This window comes from Lampris incognitus, chromosome 3 (assembly GCF_029633865.1).
Source record: "Lampris incognitus isolate fLamInc1 chromosome 3, fLamInc1.hap2, whole genome shotgun sequence".
Lineage (NCBI taxonomy): Eukaryota > Metazoa > Chordata > Actinopteri > Lampriformes > Lampridae > Lampris > Lampris incognitus.
Genome location: NC_079213.1, coordinates 72,010,941 through 72,032,513, shown reverse-complemented (window position 1 = coordinate 72,032,513; position 21,573 = coordinate 72,010,941). Strand labels below are relative to the sequence as shown.

The following is a 21,573-nucleotide window of genomic DNA, read 5'->3' as shown; positions in this document are numbered from 1 at the left end:
TCAGCTCTCATTTTTCTGTCATTTTATTTCTTGCGTTTATTTTATCATACAGGACTGAAATGTAGGCATTTACAGCGAGGAAAGAGCCTTGAACAGTGCCATCCCATTTGTAGTGGAGATATGATATCCACACAAACCTGCAGGTGGTCTTGCCCTTTTACCTCTTAGCAAATTCATGCACTGGTATCGCTCAAATAAATTTAGATTTAAAGTACTGTTGAGTGTGTCTAGACAATTTTTAAACACAAAGACACACTCCTCCTTTCGGAGATTCTAAATTAGAACAAGATTTAAGGAACAGCTGGGGATGCGCTGTATTGTCCCCACAGGCTACCGCCACACTGTTGGGACTATCGAGGGCGTAAACTTCAGTGGCTCACTGCTGCCATCTATATGTCCTTGGCAGAGCTGCACTTATACAAACCATTAGTCAAGATTGTCAAATTTCAATTCATCTAAAACATCTTGGTGTTGATATGTTCGGGACTTGGAACTTGTGTAATATTGCTATTCTATATATTGACTCATCATATTTACTTCACAAATACCATGCCCAAATTTTATGTGAGAGAGCAAAGGTTGAAAACTCTGGAAAATAGAGAAAAAGACCTGACTCATGAGCGGGGCAACAAGTCTGACCCACAAAGCACGACCACAAAACATTCCCTGACTGAACAAAAAAAGTGCAGACTTGTTTCTCTTGGCTTGGAGCAGCCTATTCTTAACTTAAAGTTCACTTTCAACCCATGTAGGCCAGGGAGTCTTTCTTGCATGAAGGCTTAACCTTTCAAAACATGCCACTGGGATCGGTCTGCTTAGGGTGCTATTCTAACCACTGACTACTAGGCCACCAATGTGAAGCAGTCCTGTTGCTGCTCATACAATAGGCTGGAGACAAGGGAAAGTGTGGGCACAGAGATATACTGTATCTCCGTTTGGCCAAACCACCAAAATTCCAACTCTGAAAGGCATTTTAAAAACAATGGAAAATGGGGAACATTAAATACACACACACATGCACATGAGTGTGCATGCACACCCACTCACACATGGGAAAGGAGTCCTTCAAGACAGAAAACACACACTTCAGTGGGGAATGTGTTAATTTGCTTCCAGATGAGTCTTTATTCTGGTGTAATGCACACACTACGCTGTGAGCGTGCCACTGAGGGCTGATTGGACAGCAATAATGTAAACACCAATCAGAGTGTGAGTAAACCCAGCCAATGGCCTGTTAAGGAGAAAAGACCACTCATCATTCTCTCTCTTTCTCTTGCTGTCACTTGCCCTCTCTTGCTTAAGCATAATAGAATGGGGGGATGTAATTACCTTTTTAACATAGCTACAGCTGGGCAATATTGGTTAACATACACTGCAACAACGGCCCCTCCCTATACATTCCATCCTCCGACACAAACAAACAACACACCGCAAGACAACCAAACTACTCACGATGAACAAGTTACGTACATAAGAAAGAAGAAGAAAGCCGTTTTATTTTGTCATTGTAATTTACAACGAAATTGTAGGTTACAATGAAATTTGTTCTCTGCATTTAACCCATCCTATTGTATAGGAGCAGTGAGCAGCTGCAGCGCCCGGGGACCAACTCCAGTTCTTCTTTCCATTGCCTCGGTCAGAGGCACAGACAGGAGTATTAACCCTAGCATGCATGTCTTTTTGATGGTGGGAGGAAACCAGAGCGCCTGGAGGAAACCCACGCAGACACGGGGAGAACATGCAAACCCCACACACAAAGGACCTGGGACGGCTTGGGGTTCAAACCCAGAACCTTCTTGCTGTGAGGCAACAGTGCTAACCACTGGGCCACCGTGCCGCCATTATACAACAAGCCTACAAAACCCAAAACATGTCTGCCCCTGGTTACCACATGACAAGTGTGGTGGCTAGTGACAATACAGTGTAAACCACTGGTAAGGTGCCATTTCTGAGGCCTACAAACATCACAGCACATCAAGCAAACACTGTGATTCTTTGTAAGGAAACGGGCATGTTAAATCCTGTGTGTGGCTTCAGCGTGGGAGCCTCAGTAGAACCGGATGTGAGGCAGACCAAGGGATAGGGGAGACAGGGGGGGGGAGAGAGAGAGAGAGAGAGAGAGAGAGAGAGAGAGAGAGAGAGAGAGAGAGAGAGAGAGAGAGAGAGAGAGAGAGAGCGAGAGAGAGCTGAAAGACGATAATGGGATGATGATAAGTCTCTTTGAGGGGGAGTTAGGATGTGGATAATAAAGGATATGGATGAAGGAAGTGAACAAAACCCTGTTCCCTCAGCACATTATGTGTTTTTTTGTACTCGTTGACTCACCGGGACGAGCGAACCCATCAAAAAAACAATGAAGTAGAAATCTACTGCTGGCGCATACGCTCTCGTTTTGCTGATCCTCTCTCTCCCTTTCCCTGTCATTTTTTTCTCTCCATCCTTCATTCGCTCCATCTCTCCCTTGCCAGCCTCCCACCTGTCATTTTCCCCATCACGATGGAGGACGTGTTAATAATTCAGCCCGTCTAGTCAACCCACTGCGGCCCCTCTCCCCATTGTGTCGGCTGTGACAGCTGCAGGTGAGAGCACAAATAAGAGAGCACAGAGGACAAGCAGAAGCGGGTTTTGTTCACATATTCCCTAGAAAGTGCTTCAGCGGGCAAACACAATGAGACCATACTGTACCCTCAGATGTTTGACACATTATCACAGTTAGCCTGAAAGCACATCCATTTGCACTGTGCATGCATGTTTTATAAGGGTTGTTTCCAATTTATTCCATCCTTAGCATACGCAGAGATCCTTTATTCATGTCCTGGATCTGTCGTTGATTATTACCAATTAAGAAAACATTTTAGCAGTCAACTAGGCTTAAAAAGTACAGTGTTTTAGTGTGTCAGTACACAACTGAGTCCAGCAGCTGATGTTCATTTGAGCGCACAAGATTGATCTGAAAGAATGATCTTCTGATAGCTCTGGAGTGAGAGAGAGAGAGAGAGAGAGAGAGAGAGAGAGAGAGAGAGAGAGAGAGAGAGAGAGAGAGAGAGAGAGAGAGAGAGAGAGCGAGAGAGAGAGAGAAAATCCCTCTCGTTTTGTTTGTGTGCTGGCCTTTTGATGATGCAGCTGGCTGCGCCTTAAGCCCTCCAGTGTCTGCTGGTTATTCCCTCACCACCTCCACCCCTTCACTATAGAAATAACCTCCACTATGTTCTCAAAGATAACTCCCTCTCCAGCGGAAACCGGTTGCACCCACACACACACACACACACACACACACACACACACACACACACACACACACACACACACACACACACACACACACACACACCATCTTAGTCTCACACTGCAACATATGCTCAATGGGCAACTCTGATTAACAAACTAGCTTGAGGAAGGGCTTCCCTGTGAAGGAGCCCCTTGTAGATGGAGGAAAGCAGGGAGAAGAGTTGCTGGGAAAAAGGAGAGATGCTGAGTTGATTGTGTGAGTGATCTTTTCCTCTGTGGTGGGAGAGACTGGAAATTGCTCCACACCACTGCTGCCAGTAATCCAGTGGGCTCAGCTGTTCAGAACGTACAGCATGTGGTAAGAAAGTACCAGAGCTGGGCTTATTGGTGTGGAAACAAATAAACACTGAAAAGCCTCACACAGGTACAGGGATCTTCTCTCTGAGAGTGTCTGTGTATGTGTGTGTGTGTGTGTGTGTGTGTGTGTGTGTGTGTGTGTGTGTGTGTGTGTGTGGCCTTAGGATGATCCTCCATGTGGGAGGTTGGGTGCAGAGTCATGGCCTCTTACCACAGAGGATGTGGAGAGAGGAGTCATTATTCTTCTCCCCTAAAACTCCCTCTCCCACTCACTCTCACAATCTCAGTCTCTACAGATGTGCCAATAGTACACCCTAGTGATGTCAAGGTTGACCTGGGTATATCCCAGTTTTACCCACAAGATGGGTAGATTTCTAAGATGTTTCATTTAGGCAAGTCAAATTTCGGCCATGCTTTAAAAGAAAATTTCAAAACGCTTTTTAAAAAGAAAGAGTGATAGGGTCAAGTGGATTTGGCCAAGGTCTTGGTCTAACAGAGTTCCAGTTCACCGTGTTGGCCACGATCTGACCAAGTATAGGCTATGTTTCACACACAAATAAATATACAACATACTAAAGGAGGATCAGTCCTGACTTGAGTGTGTATCCTATTCCAGTGTAGAGGGGCTGGAGGTGGACCAGGCTCAGTGGGATTCCCTGAGGTCACAGTGGAGCTCCCAGACAAAAAGGACATTGTAGCACAGACCAAATCCAAGTCTGAGAAACACTGCTTCCTGTCCCATCAGCTCCAGTATCCCCTCAACATGGGCTGCTCAGCTTCCCAATACTGAAGCTCTTTCAACATCCTCCGCAGCTAGCTATTCACAGCGGTATTACTAATTCTGTTTCCATCACCCTTTATCCCATAATCTCTTTGTCCACAAGGCAACTTTTCCATCTCAAGTATAAAAACTTTTTGGAGATACTTGTTCCCTTACTTTTTGTGTATACAGGGGCTTCAGAAAGTATTTAGACCCCTTCACTTTTTGCACACTTTGTGTTGCAGATTTAATTTAAAATGCATAAAAGTGCCATTTTTGCCCATCAATCTAATAACCCATAATGACGAACTGAAAACCTGTTTTTTGCAAATTTGTTGAAAATCCAAAACTGAACTCATTTATTTAAGTATTCAGATCCTTAATTCAGTACTTTGTAGAAGCCCCTTTGGCAGTGATTATAGCTTCGATGTCTTCTTGGGTAAGTCGCTACAAGCTTTGCATACCTGGATTTGGCCAGTTTGTCCAATTCTTCCTGGCAGATCCTCTCAAGTTCCACTAGATTGGATGAAAAGTGTCTGTCAACTGCCATTTTCAGGTCTCTCCATAGAAGTTCTATGACAGAACTTCTCAAATTCCGGACCTTGGTCTGCATCCAGACCTAACAGCAAGTCAATCTGGACACAGCCCATACCTACCTCGTGTTATGAATACAACACGTTATTAAGTGTAACGTTTTCCATTTTGTGTGTTGTTGCTGCCAAGTTCAGGCATTAACTTTACACCGCAGAATTTGCTTTGAGGGTGGTGTGACGCTTTTATTGCACTTACAGTAACAAGTGTATTTGTCATCAACTCGAGTAACGCCATCTTCACTTTACTTGGTTCACTGTCTCTCCTCTGAGTGTGTGTGCGTGCTTGTGTGGAGGGGCTGAGCCCCACCCTCATTGAGTCCTTTAAATGTTATTTGACAAACTCCAAGCAGGCTGTCATATACCTTTCATTCAAGAGTGGATCTGTCTAGCCACTCTCACTAAAGGCCTTATTGATGGAGTGCTGCCAAGATGGTCGTCCTTCCAGCAAGTTCTCCCATCTCTCCTGAGGACTTCTGAAGCTCTGTTAGAGTGACCACTGGGTTTTTGATTACCCCCCCTGACCCCAAGGCCCTTCTTACCTGGTTACTCAGTTTGGCTGGATGGCCAACTCTAGGAAGAGTCCTGATGGTTCCAAACTTCTTCCATTTCACAATTATTGATGCCACTGTGCTCTTGAGAACACTCAAAGCTTTAGAAATGGTTTGATGTCCTTGCCCTGATCTATGCCTCACCACAATTTTACCACAGAGATCTAGAAAGTTCCTTGGACTTCATGGCTTGGTTTTTGGCTAGACATGTAGTGTGAATTGTGTGACCTTATATAGACAGGTGTGTGCCTTTCTAAACTATGTCCAATCAATTCAATTTTCCACAGGTGGACTCCAATCAAGTTCTAGACACATCTCAAGGATAATTAAAGCAAACAGGATGCATCTGAGCACAATTTGGAGTGCTACAGCAAAAGGTCTGAATACTTATGTAAATTAGATATTTCAGTTTTTGATTTTTAATAAATTTGCAAAAATTTAAAAAAAACAGGTTTTCACATTGTCATTATCAGGATCAGGAACATTTATCTGTCATTTCATTCCATGCACCTACGCACATGAAATGAAACGAAATATCTTTTCCTCCAGCCCACAGCAGTGCAACACAAAGACAGAAACACATCCACACTACAAGAATACATATATCCAAACTACAAAAAAAACTACAAAAACATATATATACAATATATCAAAAAAAGGGTTATTGGGTGTAGATTAATGGGCAAAAGTTGCAATTTTATCCATTTAAATTAAATCTACAACACAATAAAGTAAGCAAAAAGTGAAGGGGTACGAATACTTTCAGAAGCCACTGTATATCGCAGTGTGTTCTAGGGATGCTCCAATGGATCGGCCGCCAATCATTATCAGCTGAGATTCATTCTAAATAGTTTAATCGGCGCTCTCTATACGTAAAGGCCAATCAGAAGAGTCGATCAGATAACACGAAATACGTGAGATATTTCTCCGTGTGCGGCAAAAGAAGCATGCTTAAATTGCTTCACCGGTCTGGAATTTGGACAAGGTGTCCGAAAAAGAAAATAAAAAACGCTTGCTTTTTGGCAGGACAATAAAAGCTGCTTCCCCGCACTCATAGACGCAGCACAAGCCTACCTCTGCGCGCCATGCACAAGTATAGATAGCAAGCAACTTTTCAGCACAGCGGTGAATGTTGTAGATGAGAAGAGGAACAGGCTGACTTCCAAAAATGCGGAGATGCTTATATTTATAAAGAACAACTTGCTGTCAATGCTTAAGTAGGCTATGCTAAAGAATGGTAAACATGACAGGTTGTAAAAACATATAAATGTTGAGGAATGCTATATATTGTATTTGGCTATAGCCTTTTTGTTTAAATTTGTAGTAGCCCTGGAGCATCTCCATAGCCCAATGGTTACAGTGCCTGCCACATGGTTGCAACTGTCACCGATTCAATTCCAGCCAGTGACCTTATGTCATAACTCTCTCTCACAAATTTCCGCTTCTCGACTGTCCCTATCTAATAAAATAAATAAATAACTATAGTAGGCCTAAATTTAGAGAGGCCCTGTATTTTGTTGCATCTATTGGAATTGATTTTTATGTTTAATGTTTTCTTGTGCTTTCTTATGCTTTGAAACATAGTGCGTAGGGTTGAGCACACATAGCTTTTATTCCATAGGAAGGCTAAAATATTTGCGAAACTGCTCTTTAGCGAAGCACAGACTATTATATTGGCTTCAGTTTCTTCATAATCTACATGACCTATTAAGAGAATAGAAAATGTTGCATATGTGGCCTTCCAATAAATAAACAGTTGTCAATACTTTCTCAGTTCTTATAATATTTCTGCAATGCTGTTAAGAATAGTTAGTTTTTTGCTATAAATAGTAAATAATAAATAATGCTACACAATAAAAGAACACTTTAAATGGAAGATGCCCATCCCTCCATCCACCCTGTGATTGGTGATCGGTATCAGCTGATTCTGATTCCGGTGATTGGCAATCAGTTTCAAATACGCTAATCGGGGCATCCCTTGTGTATTAATTCATTTTTTATTTTTCACAAATTAGAAATTCAAATAAAATTAGCTTGTTGGAAACATAGCCGTTAATTCTACTAGACGTTTGCACTAAGACACAGCTTCTGTCAGGCTGCTGCAGTAACTCAAATGGATTCATCAAATGGTGACACAACTGATGATGAAATTATAAGATATAGAGTGAGTCTTTGTCGCTAACTGGGTATTTATGTACAGCGGTAGCAGAAACAAAGAAACACAGAAGAAGAAGGGGTGAATGAATTGTTGTAGGGATGAACTGAGTGGGGGGAAGAATTGTTAAAGGGAAACAATCATGAATTTAAACAATCTCTACTGTATACATTGTAAGGATAACACTTAATCAGAAGCCATAACTCCAAGCAGTCTTCTGTGTCTGAAATGCCCTGAAAATTTTGCAGAAAATTTTGAAAACTACAACCCTAGAAAAAAGAAAGTCCACAATCATTACTTCCTGGTTTGCTGCTATCTTCAGTGTGCTACATTGAAATATGCTACCCTGCATAAGGAAATGCAAATAACAACACTACTTATAGCTGTTGAAGCAAATGCCCCCAAATGCCATATAAAGACAGCAATTCACAGTTTGTCCACCAGTGTCATCACTGGTGGACACTTTTCCACACAATCTTTTGCAGCACTTCAGAAAACACAGAAGATTGCTCACTATTGTGGCTACTAATGGAGTGTTAGCCCTATAACATATAGAGATAATGTTGAAAACTGTGATTGGTTCCCTTTCAGCCTCAGCAGTTTATCAGCATATCAAAAGGAAAGCCTGTTGAAAACAGTGAGTGGGCTGTGAAAACACACTACCTTGACATGACTCTGAGCCCCCAGGTTGTAGATCTCTGTAGGCTTGATCTGGTTGATGATCTTCACCAGGCATGTGCTGTCTGTTAGGTCACCATAATGCAACTTCATGTCTGAAAAGCAGGGAAACATATGCATATACACACACGGTCACACACACAAATATACACAGAGATAGTTTGAGTACCCAAGTTTAATCAGCCGGTACAGTAAGTGGCACCATTTAAAATTCCACATCACCTCAAACTGCTCCTAACCTATTTATCCTGTTTCATCAGAAGGCGATATAAATGTACTTTTTTTTTGATTGTTTTTTTGGCATTTTCCACCTTTATTTGATAGCAATAGTAGAGACAGACAGGAAAGACAGGGGACAGAGAGAGGATGACATGCAGCAAATGGCCTGGGCCGGAGTCGAGCTCAGGCCACTGCGGTAAGGACTCAGCATTATGTGGTACACACTCACCAGTTGCGCCACCAGGGCGCCCCCTATAAATATAATTATAAGAGGATCAAAGATACTGAGGAGTCACACCAACATAAAATCATGTTGGCAGTCGAAACAGATAGTTTCAATTGCCGAATAGTTAACAAATGGATAGGGTGGGATGAGGTACCCTTTTGTTTAACTGAGCATGATGCAAGTGCTATGAACAGGACACTTACTGCCTTCAGTGTGTGTCTGGGGGTTCTGGTAGAGATGTTCGATGCGACCCGTGTTAAATGAACTGGACCGGCGTAGAAGACCATGGACCTGAGGGGAACAGGAGTTAAGAGGACTACGTATAAGAAGGACAGGGAGCTTGATCCAACCCACAACCCACTAACCCGTGCTGTACTTTCTGTTCCCTATCTTTTTTCATGGTGTCATGTTGGAAGCAGTGATTTGGGTTCTGCCTGCCTGTCTGGGTGAGGGTGGAGGGTGTTGGGTGTTGGGGGGTGCGAGGAAGCTCTGCTTTGAGAAGATAACGGGACCTGATCCAAAAGAGTCCATTACTGGGAGGACGCTGTGCCCTGACCTCGCTTCCTTTATTCACTGTTGACTTCCTGCCTGCCTTTGCGCCCTTCTTTTAAGGTCCTCCCCCATCAGAGCACCCAGCCTAGAGCAGACTCACATCCTCTCTGTTGTCTCTGTACTGTAACTGCCAGCATATGATGGAGTTAAACAAGCGAGTTGGAGTGAGAGGAGAGGGGAGGAAAGAGGAGATATTGCTCTTGCTACCCATTTGAAGGGAATCATATCATTAAGCTACTGTAAGGAAAAACAGGAGAACCATGCAGTGCGTGTGTGTTTTTGTTTGACTATGGATTTATGTCTGTGAGAGAGCACTGTATGTATACCCACATTTTGAAGGTGTAAAATAACGACAGAAGCCTGACATAGTCTCACTCAGTCAGCAACAGCTTGTAAACCTCTGGATCGAGAGGCCATGTTGACTTTTTGTGGTCCTGAGAACACATCATGCACCAGGTGAAAGTGAGTGACCTCACTCATATGGCCATATAAAAACAACCATTTCCTCGTTAATGGCCTGACCCTGGGGTAAAGGGTCAGGGGTTAACCGACTCAGTGTAACAGAAAAGGTTCTTATCGCGGTGAAGTGTGAGTCAGTCCAAATATTAGACTGGCTGACAGATGACGTCAGGATCCCTGCAGTACAGCAGTACTGCTATGACTGGATGGGGCTTATCAAAGGAATGTCGGTGTCTGTGTGTGTGTGTGTGTGTACGTGAGTGCATGCATGTGTGTGTGTGTGTGTGTGTGTGTGTGTGTGTGTGTATCTGTGCTTGTCCTCATTTTAACAAATGTGTGTCTATATAGATCTTTTTTTGTGTATGTCAAACTTCTGTTTTTTCTTACCTTGTAGCCCTTCGCCAACAGGAAATCAGCCAGATAGGAACCATCCTGAAACCACAAACACAAACTTTAACACCTACCAGTCAGCATCATATGCTAATAAACAAGTAGTACCAGACCAATCAAAGCTTATGAGGGCCTGTAAGCGTATGGAGGATATTGACTTTGATTCAGTTGCATTAATATGGATTGGAATTCTTTTAAAATAAACCAAAATCCAAAGAAAACTGAAAAGGATGTTGTTTTATGTAGCGTTGTGCTAAGTTACCTTGGGTGGCTCTGCACTGCATTTCATTGTTGTGTAATGCATTGCATCACAGTGATCAGGAGATACACATAGAATAATCACACAGAATAGTCAGTACTCAGTGGAAAAAGAATTTGACAGTGAGGCAAAAACATCGGGATGCCTGTATCCAACAACTAGCCAGTTAATTTAGTAGACGGACTCCCTGGCCAGCAATGTTAGACAAATCATTTCCACAAAAATGGAGATCAAATTAAAAAAAAAATCACAATAAGACAACCCACTTTGACATTGCACTGTGTAAAACAGTGTTGTCAAAAAATGTGTCAGCAATGGGCAGGAATATTTAAGATCTCAAGCACAGGCAACTGATAAGAAAAATAAATATTGAAATGACAAAATGCATACTCTTGGCTCTTAATCACACGACTAGACGTCATTGCTCCATAAAAAGTTAAAAACCACAAGGTTACTGTCCACCAAGCATGCTTTTTTACAGCCGACAGAGCACAGGAGATCTATGCAGGACTGATGGGAATAGTGGTGGGCCTAGGCTGCTGCCACGAGACAAATGAAAATCCTTTTCAAAGAGTGGCATGCTTTTGCTCGAGTTAAAATGTTTTCAACTTTCAGCAGCTGGCATGCCAACTGCTGAAGACACCCTCGCTCACTGTTGTTAAAGCTCACAGTAAACATCCCTTCCACTGAAACCATTAAAAAAAAGTCAGTTATGTTGAGATAACTAACTGGCGAGCAGAAAGTTTGACATCCCATCACAATTCCCCTGAACCACGTATCTGAGCATTGAGTATTGGGATAATAAAATGGAATATCCTCATTGTTAACAGTAGTCAGGATCTTTGGGGCAGAAGTTGGACCAGTTTGAGTGTGTGTGTGTGTGTGTGTGTGTGTGTGTGTGTGTGTGTGTGTGTGTGTGTGTGTGTGTGTGTGTGTGTGTGTGTGTGTGTGTGTGTGTGTGTGTGTGTGTGTGTGCGCCCTGTCAATAAGGTCTTGTTCCCCTCACCCATGTAACTCCTCATCTTTTTCCCTCCTCAGACTTTCCAACCGCACATTCTGGAACACTCTGGAACATTCCAAACTAGTCATGGCATTCATCCCTCCATCCACTTCACACACACACACACAGGCACACTCACGCACGGTTGACACGTATACTCACACTGCCAGTGTGCCAGCCTGATACTTCCTTTCCAGGTCTGAGGTTGAAGGCCAAGGTGGAGGGCAGGGAACAGAGGAGGAAGGGAAGGGGACTTGAGGTTGGAGGACACCCAGGAACCCACAATATGAGGCACAAATGTGTTTTAAGCTAAGCCCTGCCCTGGACATTGCTGTCGTTGAGCAAAAATAAAAAAAGAGTCTAACCAGGCACTATACCAGTTTATACACTGGGAAACAATAAACTGGAAAATCTAAACAGGTGTAGGATGGTTTTTTTTAGCCAAAACACCAAAAGCAATACCAGAGGCAGTGAAATTAAATCTTTTAGTTACCACAATTCAGTTCACCGCTCAAAGCGGAGTGATCTGGTCCCGCAGCTCAGTCAGTAGAGCCCCTGTTGTTTTGACAGTATATGCCAGGAGCATGGCACTGATACTGCAAAAAGTTAGCGGTCTGATTCTTACTGGAGCCACCCATACTTTAATAAGATGCAGTCATTTTATGTAAAGCACGTTGTGCCCTCAGACTAGTAAAATACTTTAGGAGTGCCATCATTTCATTTTTCACTTAATCTCTCACTTTCGAGCAATCAACCAAGAACAGCTGCTTCTTAGTGAGCTTCATCTACTGCAGGTTGAAGGACTCTGGCAGGCAGGTGGCAATGAAGCTTGACCCATTCCTATATAAGTACAGGGAGGCGGCCATGGGCACTGGAACCCCCCTCACCCCGTCCCCTCAGTGTTCAAAGCACCGGCCAGTGTCATGTTTTCCTGCCCTGGTGCCAGGGTCGAAGCGTTCCATGCCAGACCAATATGGAAAACAAGCCTGAAGAGCGCCTGCTCTGTTTGAAAACAAGAGGCTCCTTTGAGGCCATATTAGCCCATAAACCCTGGCCTCACCTCACTGTTTCCTGTTATGGGGAGCCGAGCGCAGAGGAGAGTGATGAGGGACACACGTTCTTACACACAAAGACACAAATACATACACACGCTCACAGACACACATAGACACTCACATACACACACAAACACTTGCCAGTTCAATGCCACACCACAAACACCCGATGGACTCATTTTAGTCTTAAACACAATATAATTGCTCTACTCTTTAGCTAGAACAAACAAAAGCCAACACTGTCCTTTATTATTAGACAGGTATCAGCTAATCTGGAAAAAATGATGTAGGTAGGCTTGTCTGCAGGGGGAGCTAAAGTTATACAAAGGTTACTACACAGGTACAGGTAACTACACTGGAACAGGTATCTGGTGACTACACAAGTGAGCTCACCACATGTGAGGTCAAATCATGTAACTTTAGTCAGTTGTGTAATTAGCTGCTGAACAGCCTTGGAACTCCATGTGTATAGAATCTCATGGCTGTAGTCCCGAGGCACCATAAGACCTAACAGAGTTACAGGAAAATCAGGATATTTGCAATGCAAATTTAAAGGTGCTGTAAAAGATGGTCTGGGTTTGAAGCAATAATATAAAACAAGAGAAAAGAAAAAGAGGGGAAAAAAGCATAATTCCCCCACATGTGTTGAACCAAATCCTGCCAGAACTGCCATGTGTTTGAAGTATGTTAACAAAGTTCAAAAGTGTCTCCGAGTGCTATTATTGGCTCCAATCATCATACCCATCATCATTATTGAATAGTCATTGTGCGGTTCCATTATGAGGATGGATAAGTATGACTATCTAGAGGTGACATTTTGTTGTATGTGCCAGTGCCACGGTAAAGCCACAGGTACCTAGATCTTGCCAATCAGTTTCTCCTTTTCCCTCTTAAAAAAAAAACGTTCCACCAGTGTTAAGCTTTTATGTTGTGGTAGAGTAGTAAATTAAAATAAGACGCTGACAGATATTATGTTTCATTTATTGCTACAAGCCTTGCTGTCCTCCAGTGCAGGAAAAGATGAATAGAGGAAGATAGTTAATGATTTTCGCCTATATCATGATGTTCATTTGACTTGCTTTGGCGCTACCTGCTGGTGGTACAGTTAATAGTAAAAGTGGCACAATTGCAACACTGTTGAGCTTTAGATAGCCTTGATAACAGCTGAAGGCCCGAAAAAGGGGCAAAGATCCGCGACATTTCCAACCAGGTTGAAAAAAATATAGTGTTCTGTGCGCACATGAATGCATGTGTACGGGTCTTTCTCAGCAGATGGCTGTGTGTGTGTGTAAGAGTGTGTTTACATGCCAACATGTAAGCAAATCACTTTAATGTGCTTTCTTTAGACCACAGCCTGGGGCTCCCAGAACCACCAAAAAGCAGCAATCAGGGTAGATAAGGCTTAACGAGGCTGTACACAGAAACACAACGACACACATTCGGAACAGACCTGCCAACTTCCGGGATGTCTTGGCGTGAGCTTTCTGACGGACGGGGGTAGCTAGCGTTGCAAAAGGGGATTTTCTTCCCTCTTCCCTCCAAGTACTTGAACAAACTTTTCCGAACCAGCTGTCACTGAGTGAAATTGAATGTTTAATTATCAATGAATATAACGATGAACGGTTATCAATATTAACTTGCCCCGTTACTTTTCGTCAAGTTCTGTCTGTCGTTGCAAAAGGCGTCGCAGAGAACTGAGACAGACGCGCTTTATTGAAACGTAACCATAGCAACAAACTATACCTGCGCACTGTCGCAACCGACGCGCAGAAACGCGTTTTATGGCAGCTGGATTGGACCAATTGTGTGAGAATAAACCAATCGATATATAATAACGGGATAATTTTAAACCCTCTATATTAGTTAATATTCATAACTAATTATCATTAGTAGTTATTAAGATAACAAAAATCACTATTTACCATGATTTATTGATTTACAAAAAAACCACCCAGAACTCGTTGGGGGGACTACATGTCCAATCTGGCCTTGGAACGCCGTAGGATCCCCCACGAGGAGCTGGAAGGCGTTGCCTGGGAGAGGGACGTCTGGAGTGCCCTACTTAGCTTGCTGCCACCGCGACCCGACCCCGGAGAAGCGGGTGATGATGAGATGAGATTAGATTTATAATTACTGGATATTAAACAAATATAGGCTACCACTCTCCATGCGGGAGAAATTACAAAACACACACACACACAAGGCTGGCGACCTCTGATGTGAAAGAAGGGTTCAAATCTTTCCCCCTTAACATCAACTCACGGGTGTCATTTTAACAAACGAGCAACCACATGCAGGACTCCCTGGTATCATCGTGCTTCTACAATCCAGAGCTCTGAAGGGGCTTCCTCTCCACACTGGAAACACATTACTTTGAGCTCTCACAGTGGGGATTCAGCAGGACTACTTATTTTTACCATTTCATATAGGGGTCAGATTCATGATGACAGCAAACAGGGGCTGACTGGCCACTTGGGCACATGTGCATTTACTATCTGGATCATGGAGGGACGGCTTCTTTGAGACCAGTTTTAGCATAATGGCCATATGGCCTGACAAATGACCCAACAAAGCAGTATTTTCTTTTCAAATTCAGAAGACAAAGCCATCGACTTTCATAGGCTATTTGGGGGAGAAACACTTTAAGAAGTGACTTGTTCAGTTCATATGATCCCAGACAGTCCAAACAGTATTTGGAAAAACTACAAAAAACTGTCTATGGAGTTCTTACTTGTGCTCTGTGAAGTTGTATAGTTACCAATTTTATCACATGAAGGCAGGTATTTGCCATTTAATGGCCATTCAAGAAGCTTTCTGCGTGAGAAAGAAAAAAAATCGAACATTTTAAACTTGCTTGTTAAATATCCTAAGCTCACCCTCTCATCTCTGGATTCCTTCAAAAAAGGACATGTTTCCATTTTTCTCGACTAACTTAAAGCTGAGCGATTTCCAGAACTCATTCTAATATGGATTCGTCCTTGGTGGAGGCATTGAAAGTCATCAGCAGCCATTATGAGCGAAAGTGGAGATCTGTGCATGGATTCTTAGCTTTATGATTATTATTGCTGGCACTCACACAGACCCTCTCCTGCGTGACTATTAGTGGAATCAGTGAAAGGAGACAGGGGAGAGGAGTGCTGAAAGCGCTCAGAGAATCTGAGAGTCGCATATCAAACGCCAACAAAGGACTGAAAAAGAGAACGTACATCAAGCAGCATGAGGGGGTGTTATCACAACATAGTATTATTTTCCTAACCAGAAAGGTTTAAGAGAGGCAAGAAGCTCAAAGCCAAAGTAAAGATTTCCTATCAAACACAGAGACTGAACCTGCCCTTTAAATAACCCCTGGTCATAAAATAGTGATGTGAGCCAGAGCCCCCCACCCCGCTCAGCCTTGGCACTCAGGTGGTCTCACAGCCTCTGACCCCTATACCTCACCCAATGACAACAGTCAAATATGTAGACTTATGCTGCACTTCAGTTTACGAAGAGTAGTTAGCATAGCGATTTATGGTATCACAGTGACCCTGTTGCCCAACTGGTGTTGGAGAGGCACCTCAATTTCTAAGATGGTCTAACCAGATGCCTGCCTCCTGTATGGGGCTTCTGCATCAGCACAAGGACTCCCAGTATTCTTCAACTCCTTAAGGGGAGAGATATATCACCATGACCAGAAGAATAAAAATGAAATAACACTGTTATTCTTTGTTTTCTGTTTGTGTGTGTGTGTGTGGGGGGGGGGGGGAGCGAGAGCGAGAGAGAGAGAGAGAGAGAGAGAGAGAGAGAGAGAGAGAGAGAGAGAGAGAGAGAGAGAGAGAGAGAGACAGAGACAGAGAGAGAGAGACAGAGAGAGAGAGACAGAGAGAGAGAGAGAGAGAGAGAGAGAGAGAGAGAGAGAGAGAGAGAGAGAGAGAGAAAGAGGAAGCCTTGGGAGAGTGCTGTTGGACAGGAATGCGAGACACTGAAAATTACTTTTCAAGATCAGGGATAGGTGTCTCTCCAGAGACGCTTTCTGGGAATGGTCAGCTGACAAGTGCTACCAAGTAGTGGAAAGAATTACCCAAGTCTTTTATACCACACACCTCTGACGCAATCATCACCTAAAGAAATCCTGTACTCTCCTGTATGTGCATTTGATTATGCTGATAACAAACACACAAACTTCCACTTACTTACACATGCATGCACAAATACAGAGACAGTAATACATAGCTTGAGTAGCTGGTACTATGGGTACCGTCTGCTGCATTCTAGTACTTAGAACTGCTGTAAATGTGTAAATTATGTCCTCCATAATGGTCTTGGTGAGATGCAAAGTAAGATCAGCTGGCATAGAATCAAAAATTAGCCAACACTGCAACAGCTACAAAGCAGACTTGAAGCGCTAACATGGCTTCTACTGAGAACTGCAACTGCCAAGCTCTCTCTTTGGCTCTACACACATGCATGCACTGCACACACTTACGTGTACATGCGGAGTAGGAGGCACAGAGGAAATAGTTATTGTGTAAATTTTTGCAATTAAATTAGCATGGCTTAACATGGTTTAATTCATTCTCTGATTAATCTATTTATTTTGTGCTACTAGTTAGGCTATTTGCACAAGTTTACTGCAATTTGCAGAAGTTTTACTGTTTCATTATTGTTGCTGTCACCAACTGCAGCCATTTGCTATTTTTATTTTTGATGTTATAAGTAATGTTACAAGTTTACTGTTTACAATAGCATTGCATATGTTATCTTAATATTGTACAGACATTCTCTACACTGCCCGACAAAGTACATCCAAAGTCTCCACTGACTGTTTTTTGTACACATATTCTGTTCTTGCACATTGACTTACCCTTCTAAGTACTTCTATTTCCCACTTGTGCGTTGAGCCGGCAAAACAAACATTTCATTATGAGAAACTTGCTGTCATATGTGACAAATAAACTTGAAACTTAATCTTAATTGGGCTTAAATTTAGAAAATATAGATTCAATATTAACCCAAGATGATTTGCCCAATTTGAAAGTAAACCCATGCTCATTTCAATACATTTAATAACAACGATTTAAACCTGAATGGAAACAATTTAAAAATAACATTTTAACAATGTTAGATAGAATTAATAATGGCTTTTATATTATGCTAAACAAAAAAAATGCATGCCATTTGATTCACTTTTTTTTTTTTTTTTACAATTAATCTCCTTGCTACTCTGGAATATTTGCTAATAATGGCTAACATGTGATAGCTCGCTACAAAAAAAAAGTGGAGCTGAATTGTTATCCCAAACAAATCCTCGTCACCATCTGGAGGCCTCAATATGCATTAACTTTCAGGGCAACCAGGAGCTAAGGTATGGAAGTGTGGTGTAAACTCCATTCAAGGTGCTCATATAGCCAAAAATATAGAAATCTTCTGATAAGATGCTGACTGGAGCTGCCACTCACAGTAAATGACACTGTTTAAGCAATGCTTAACAATGAAAGTGTTTTTTTAGCTGGCAGGGTAACAAAAGTGGTGTCACTGTATCTACAGACTATAGTCTAAGCACTAGCCTATAGATGATATCTGAGGACAACAGAATAGACTAGAATTAACTTTAGGCAGTTCAACGCAACATCAGTACAAGTAGTATCCCGTATCTGTATTTACAGTTCAACAGTAAACTGTCTTCTGCCCAGTAAGAGCAACTCACTTTTGTATTTGCTGTCAAATAAATGAATAAAGTTATGCTTATATAGTAAAGCCACTAAAGCAATGGAGGTACAGCAGCATTTCTGTTTCTCTTGTACCACCTTAACTGTTTCAATTTAATTTAATTCAATTTGGTTTAATTAATGTTATCTTCAGAGACAGTTGAAATTTCAATTCAAAATTTTGCAGGAACCGAATTAGAATCAGTCTTGGTTTCAAGTATCAGAATCAGAATACTGTTTATTGGCCATGTAGGTTTGCACATACATGGAGTTTGACTCCGGTTTCATGGCTCTCTCAGTGTACTTAACATAGAATAACACTACAACACAACCATCTATTAGATATATACACAAGGATTGACTTATACAGGCGAAATAAGAGGTGATAAAGTGTAATGGTGCAGAGAATATATCAGAGATGCTGAAATAGATGTTAGCAGGTAACTTACAGACATGCCTGAGGTAAATGGACATGACAAAGTGACCAGTATACGTACAATGTACAGTATAATATATACAAAAATGGTTGGATTTATTTGACAGTGTTAAGCGTTCATTTAAATGACAGCCTGTGGAGAGAAACTTCTTTTATATCTGGTTGTTTTGGAGTACAGTGCTCTGTCATATCCATCTATACTCTCCTGTCAACAAAGGCCAAAATTGCCTAAAGGAAAAAAAAGTCTGAATCTTGTTGGTTCATCAATACTATGTGTATTTTGGCTATTGGCATGCCAGCAGTCATGAAGTTAGCAGCCATGTGTCAGTGTCATGATAAATATGACATCGTCACACAGCAGGCTTTCAGCTGCGATGTACCTGCCCTCCCCTCAGTTCTGGGAAGAAGCCAGTTGACCACAGAAATGAAAATGCAGATACAGGATAGGCTGCTATTTGTACTGATCCATCAAACTGATGTTAGTTCATTCTGTTGAACATTGGCAGTGTGAGGAGAAACAAAGCATAACCTGGTGACATAGGTCACCATTACACATTACACATCCCGCATTACGGCCTTGTCTGGTCTTGGCCAAAGAGTCCAACCATTCCTGATAGGATTCTTTGTGGACATATGAGCATATGTCCACATTTTGAGATTAGACTGTGTAGATGAAGACAAAATATTACATAGAATATACAATAAAAATAAAGAAAGAAGGTGAACTGTGTTGCTTTCAAAATACTTTCTGTTACACAAATGCTGTATTTTTGGTACCTGTCCCAACTGAATCCCAACCAATTAAACAAAAAACAAATCTTTCTTTCATAACCATAAAAGTCCATGAAACTTCAGGGCGCACGGATACAGACTGATGATGAGAAAAAAACAATAGTTCTTGTCCTGTTCAATAGATACTGAGAAAGCATGGCTATTCAGCATGGAGAGTAAACATTTTTTTTGAAAAATGAAATAAAAAAAAAAGATTTACGCAAGAACAGAGATGCGAGGCATCCTTTAAACCTCTGCTTGCTGAAGCAGTGTCATTTATTCCAAAAGTAGTTGATCTAGTCTGCCAAGTTTTCTTGTTTTCACAATTCTTGCAGGGTCTATTAACCATTCCTTTACTGCAGGTAAAAGCCACATCGAGTGTGCAAACACACTATAGTTAAACATGTTTTTGTGAATATTTGACATCATAACTGCAGCACACTCATTGCTGTAAATGTCACCACAAAGCCAATCTGCCTCTATTCATCCTTTCTCAGCCACACCAAGCCTGAATAATGTTGCTAGCCCATCTTAGGTGATGTCATTCATTCACTTGCTGCACAACAGTTGCTCCCTTCAGAACTGGCCTAATAGATGGGACACATTTTAGGACAGCGGAAACGAGTGATGCGTTCTGCAATAATGACAAGAAGTGATGACTACAGCTGAAGTTAACAGTAATGTGTTCTAAAGGAGTAAGAAAGTAACACAAAATTAATACATCTTCACTTTTTTATAACCATAACTCTTAGCAGACACAACTTGCCTCGAATGTCACCCAAACATCATGGCTTCAACAGATAATGCTATTGTCATAAAATCGTACACCCTGCTTATCCCAGGGTTGCTGATAATTCAGCTATATAAACTGACGTACTGGTGAACATAGTTAACGTAAAGCAATACTCTGTGCTCATTTCAAATAGCCCTGCTAAATAAACAAGTAGGGCAAGGATTTGCTGTCCTCTTATACACATCATACACCTTTTTCATCCTTTCCTTGCAGTTCCAACATCCCCTCTTGTCCATTTAGAACTGACCCTGGTTGGTTCAGTTCTGCTCTATCCCACTGTATTGCCAATATAGGCATGAAATGATCTGACAGAAAGTTAGCCATTTTTAACATATACCCACTTAACTTCTCATACAGCTCATCTTTCCCATTACCATTAGTAAGGTATAATGTTACACCGCCGAAATTTACGTTTATTATAATGGAATGGATGAACTAACTCACGGGTTCGGATTTCGACGTTACACATAACAGAAAACATAACAGAAATAGATAAGGTCTCATGGAGCAATTTCAACAACAAGACACGATGAGTTCTGCATCCGTCAAATAAATCATCATCCTCATCACCATCACCATCATCATCATCGGTTCCGTAATCTAGTAACCTATGGAGGTCGAAGGAGCACAGCTGATGCCTCAACCAGTCTTGTCCACCGTTCCCTATCCATCGCAGCTCTCCCCGCCTCCGCTACGCTCATCTGTAGTCACTCTCCAGTGTTGTCTACCCAGGTTTTTCTGTCTCCCTCTCCTCCTAGTCCCTTCTACCGACCAAAGCGACTGTCAACCAAAGCAACCAGATAATTTTTTTTAAACCGTCTCTACACGGTCAAGAATCATTTGATTTTCAAAAAATAAATAAATGGGACACGAAAGGGTTATGCACAGTAAGCTTTGCGCCCTCATGATTGTGTGTTGCATGAATCAAGTTAGCTTCATCGTATTCATTCATTCATTCATTCAAAAAATGTGACGTTGACTACAGCTACCGTACCTGCCCAGTGATGCCCGTAATGAACGCCACTTTCCTCTCTTTATTCACCTCTCCATTCTCTCCAGAGCTGGAGGACGGTTCTGTGCACTGTGCCATATTAAAACGAATAAATATATATTTTTCTTTTGTAGCTTGACTGTTGTGTGCAGCCCGGATGTAGAGTTGTCTCCGTTTTCAGTGCCACAACATCCGCAAACCCAAACTACGCGATTATGTGACGTTTTAGGAAGTTGTTTGGAGACAGCCAATCAAAAGACGCAACGTCGGTCGCGGCAGCGTGGTTGTGTTACGTAGACAGGACCGCGTCTCTGTTCGCACAGCGCCATCTACTGGCGGCATAACATCGGAGTTGTTAATGCAGCGCCGCATTGTTGAAAGCAAGTAACTTCATAATGCATCCGTTTTCTGCCTGC

General features: G+C 42.1%; 1 protein-coding gene across 1 annotated transcript in view; it reads right to left on the bottom strand.

Annotated features, from left to right (window-relative positions):
* Positions 1–21,351, bottom strand: part of gmds (GDP-mannose 4,6-dehydratase) — a 133,898-nt gene extending 112,547 nt beyond the window's left edge. The window contains exons 1-4 of the mRNA XM_056276796.1: positions 21,161–21,351; positions 10,163–10,207; positions 8,968–9,055; positions 8,305–8,414 (exon numbers count right to left, since the gene is read on the bottom strand). Of these exons, the coding sequence (XP_056132771.1) occupies positions 8,305–8,414; positions 8,968–9,055; positions 10,163–10,207; positions 21,161–21,256 (339 nt within the window). The 5' untranslated portion in view covers positions 21,257–21,351. The remainder of the gene's footprint in view (positions 1–8,304; positions 8,415–8,967; positions 9,056–10,162; positions 10,208–21,160) is intronic.
* Positions 21,352–21,573: the final 222 nt, after the last annotated feature.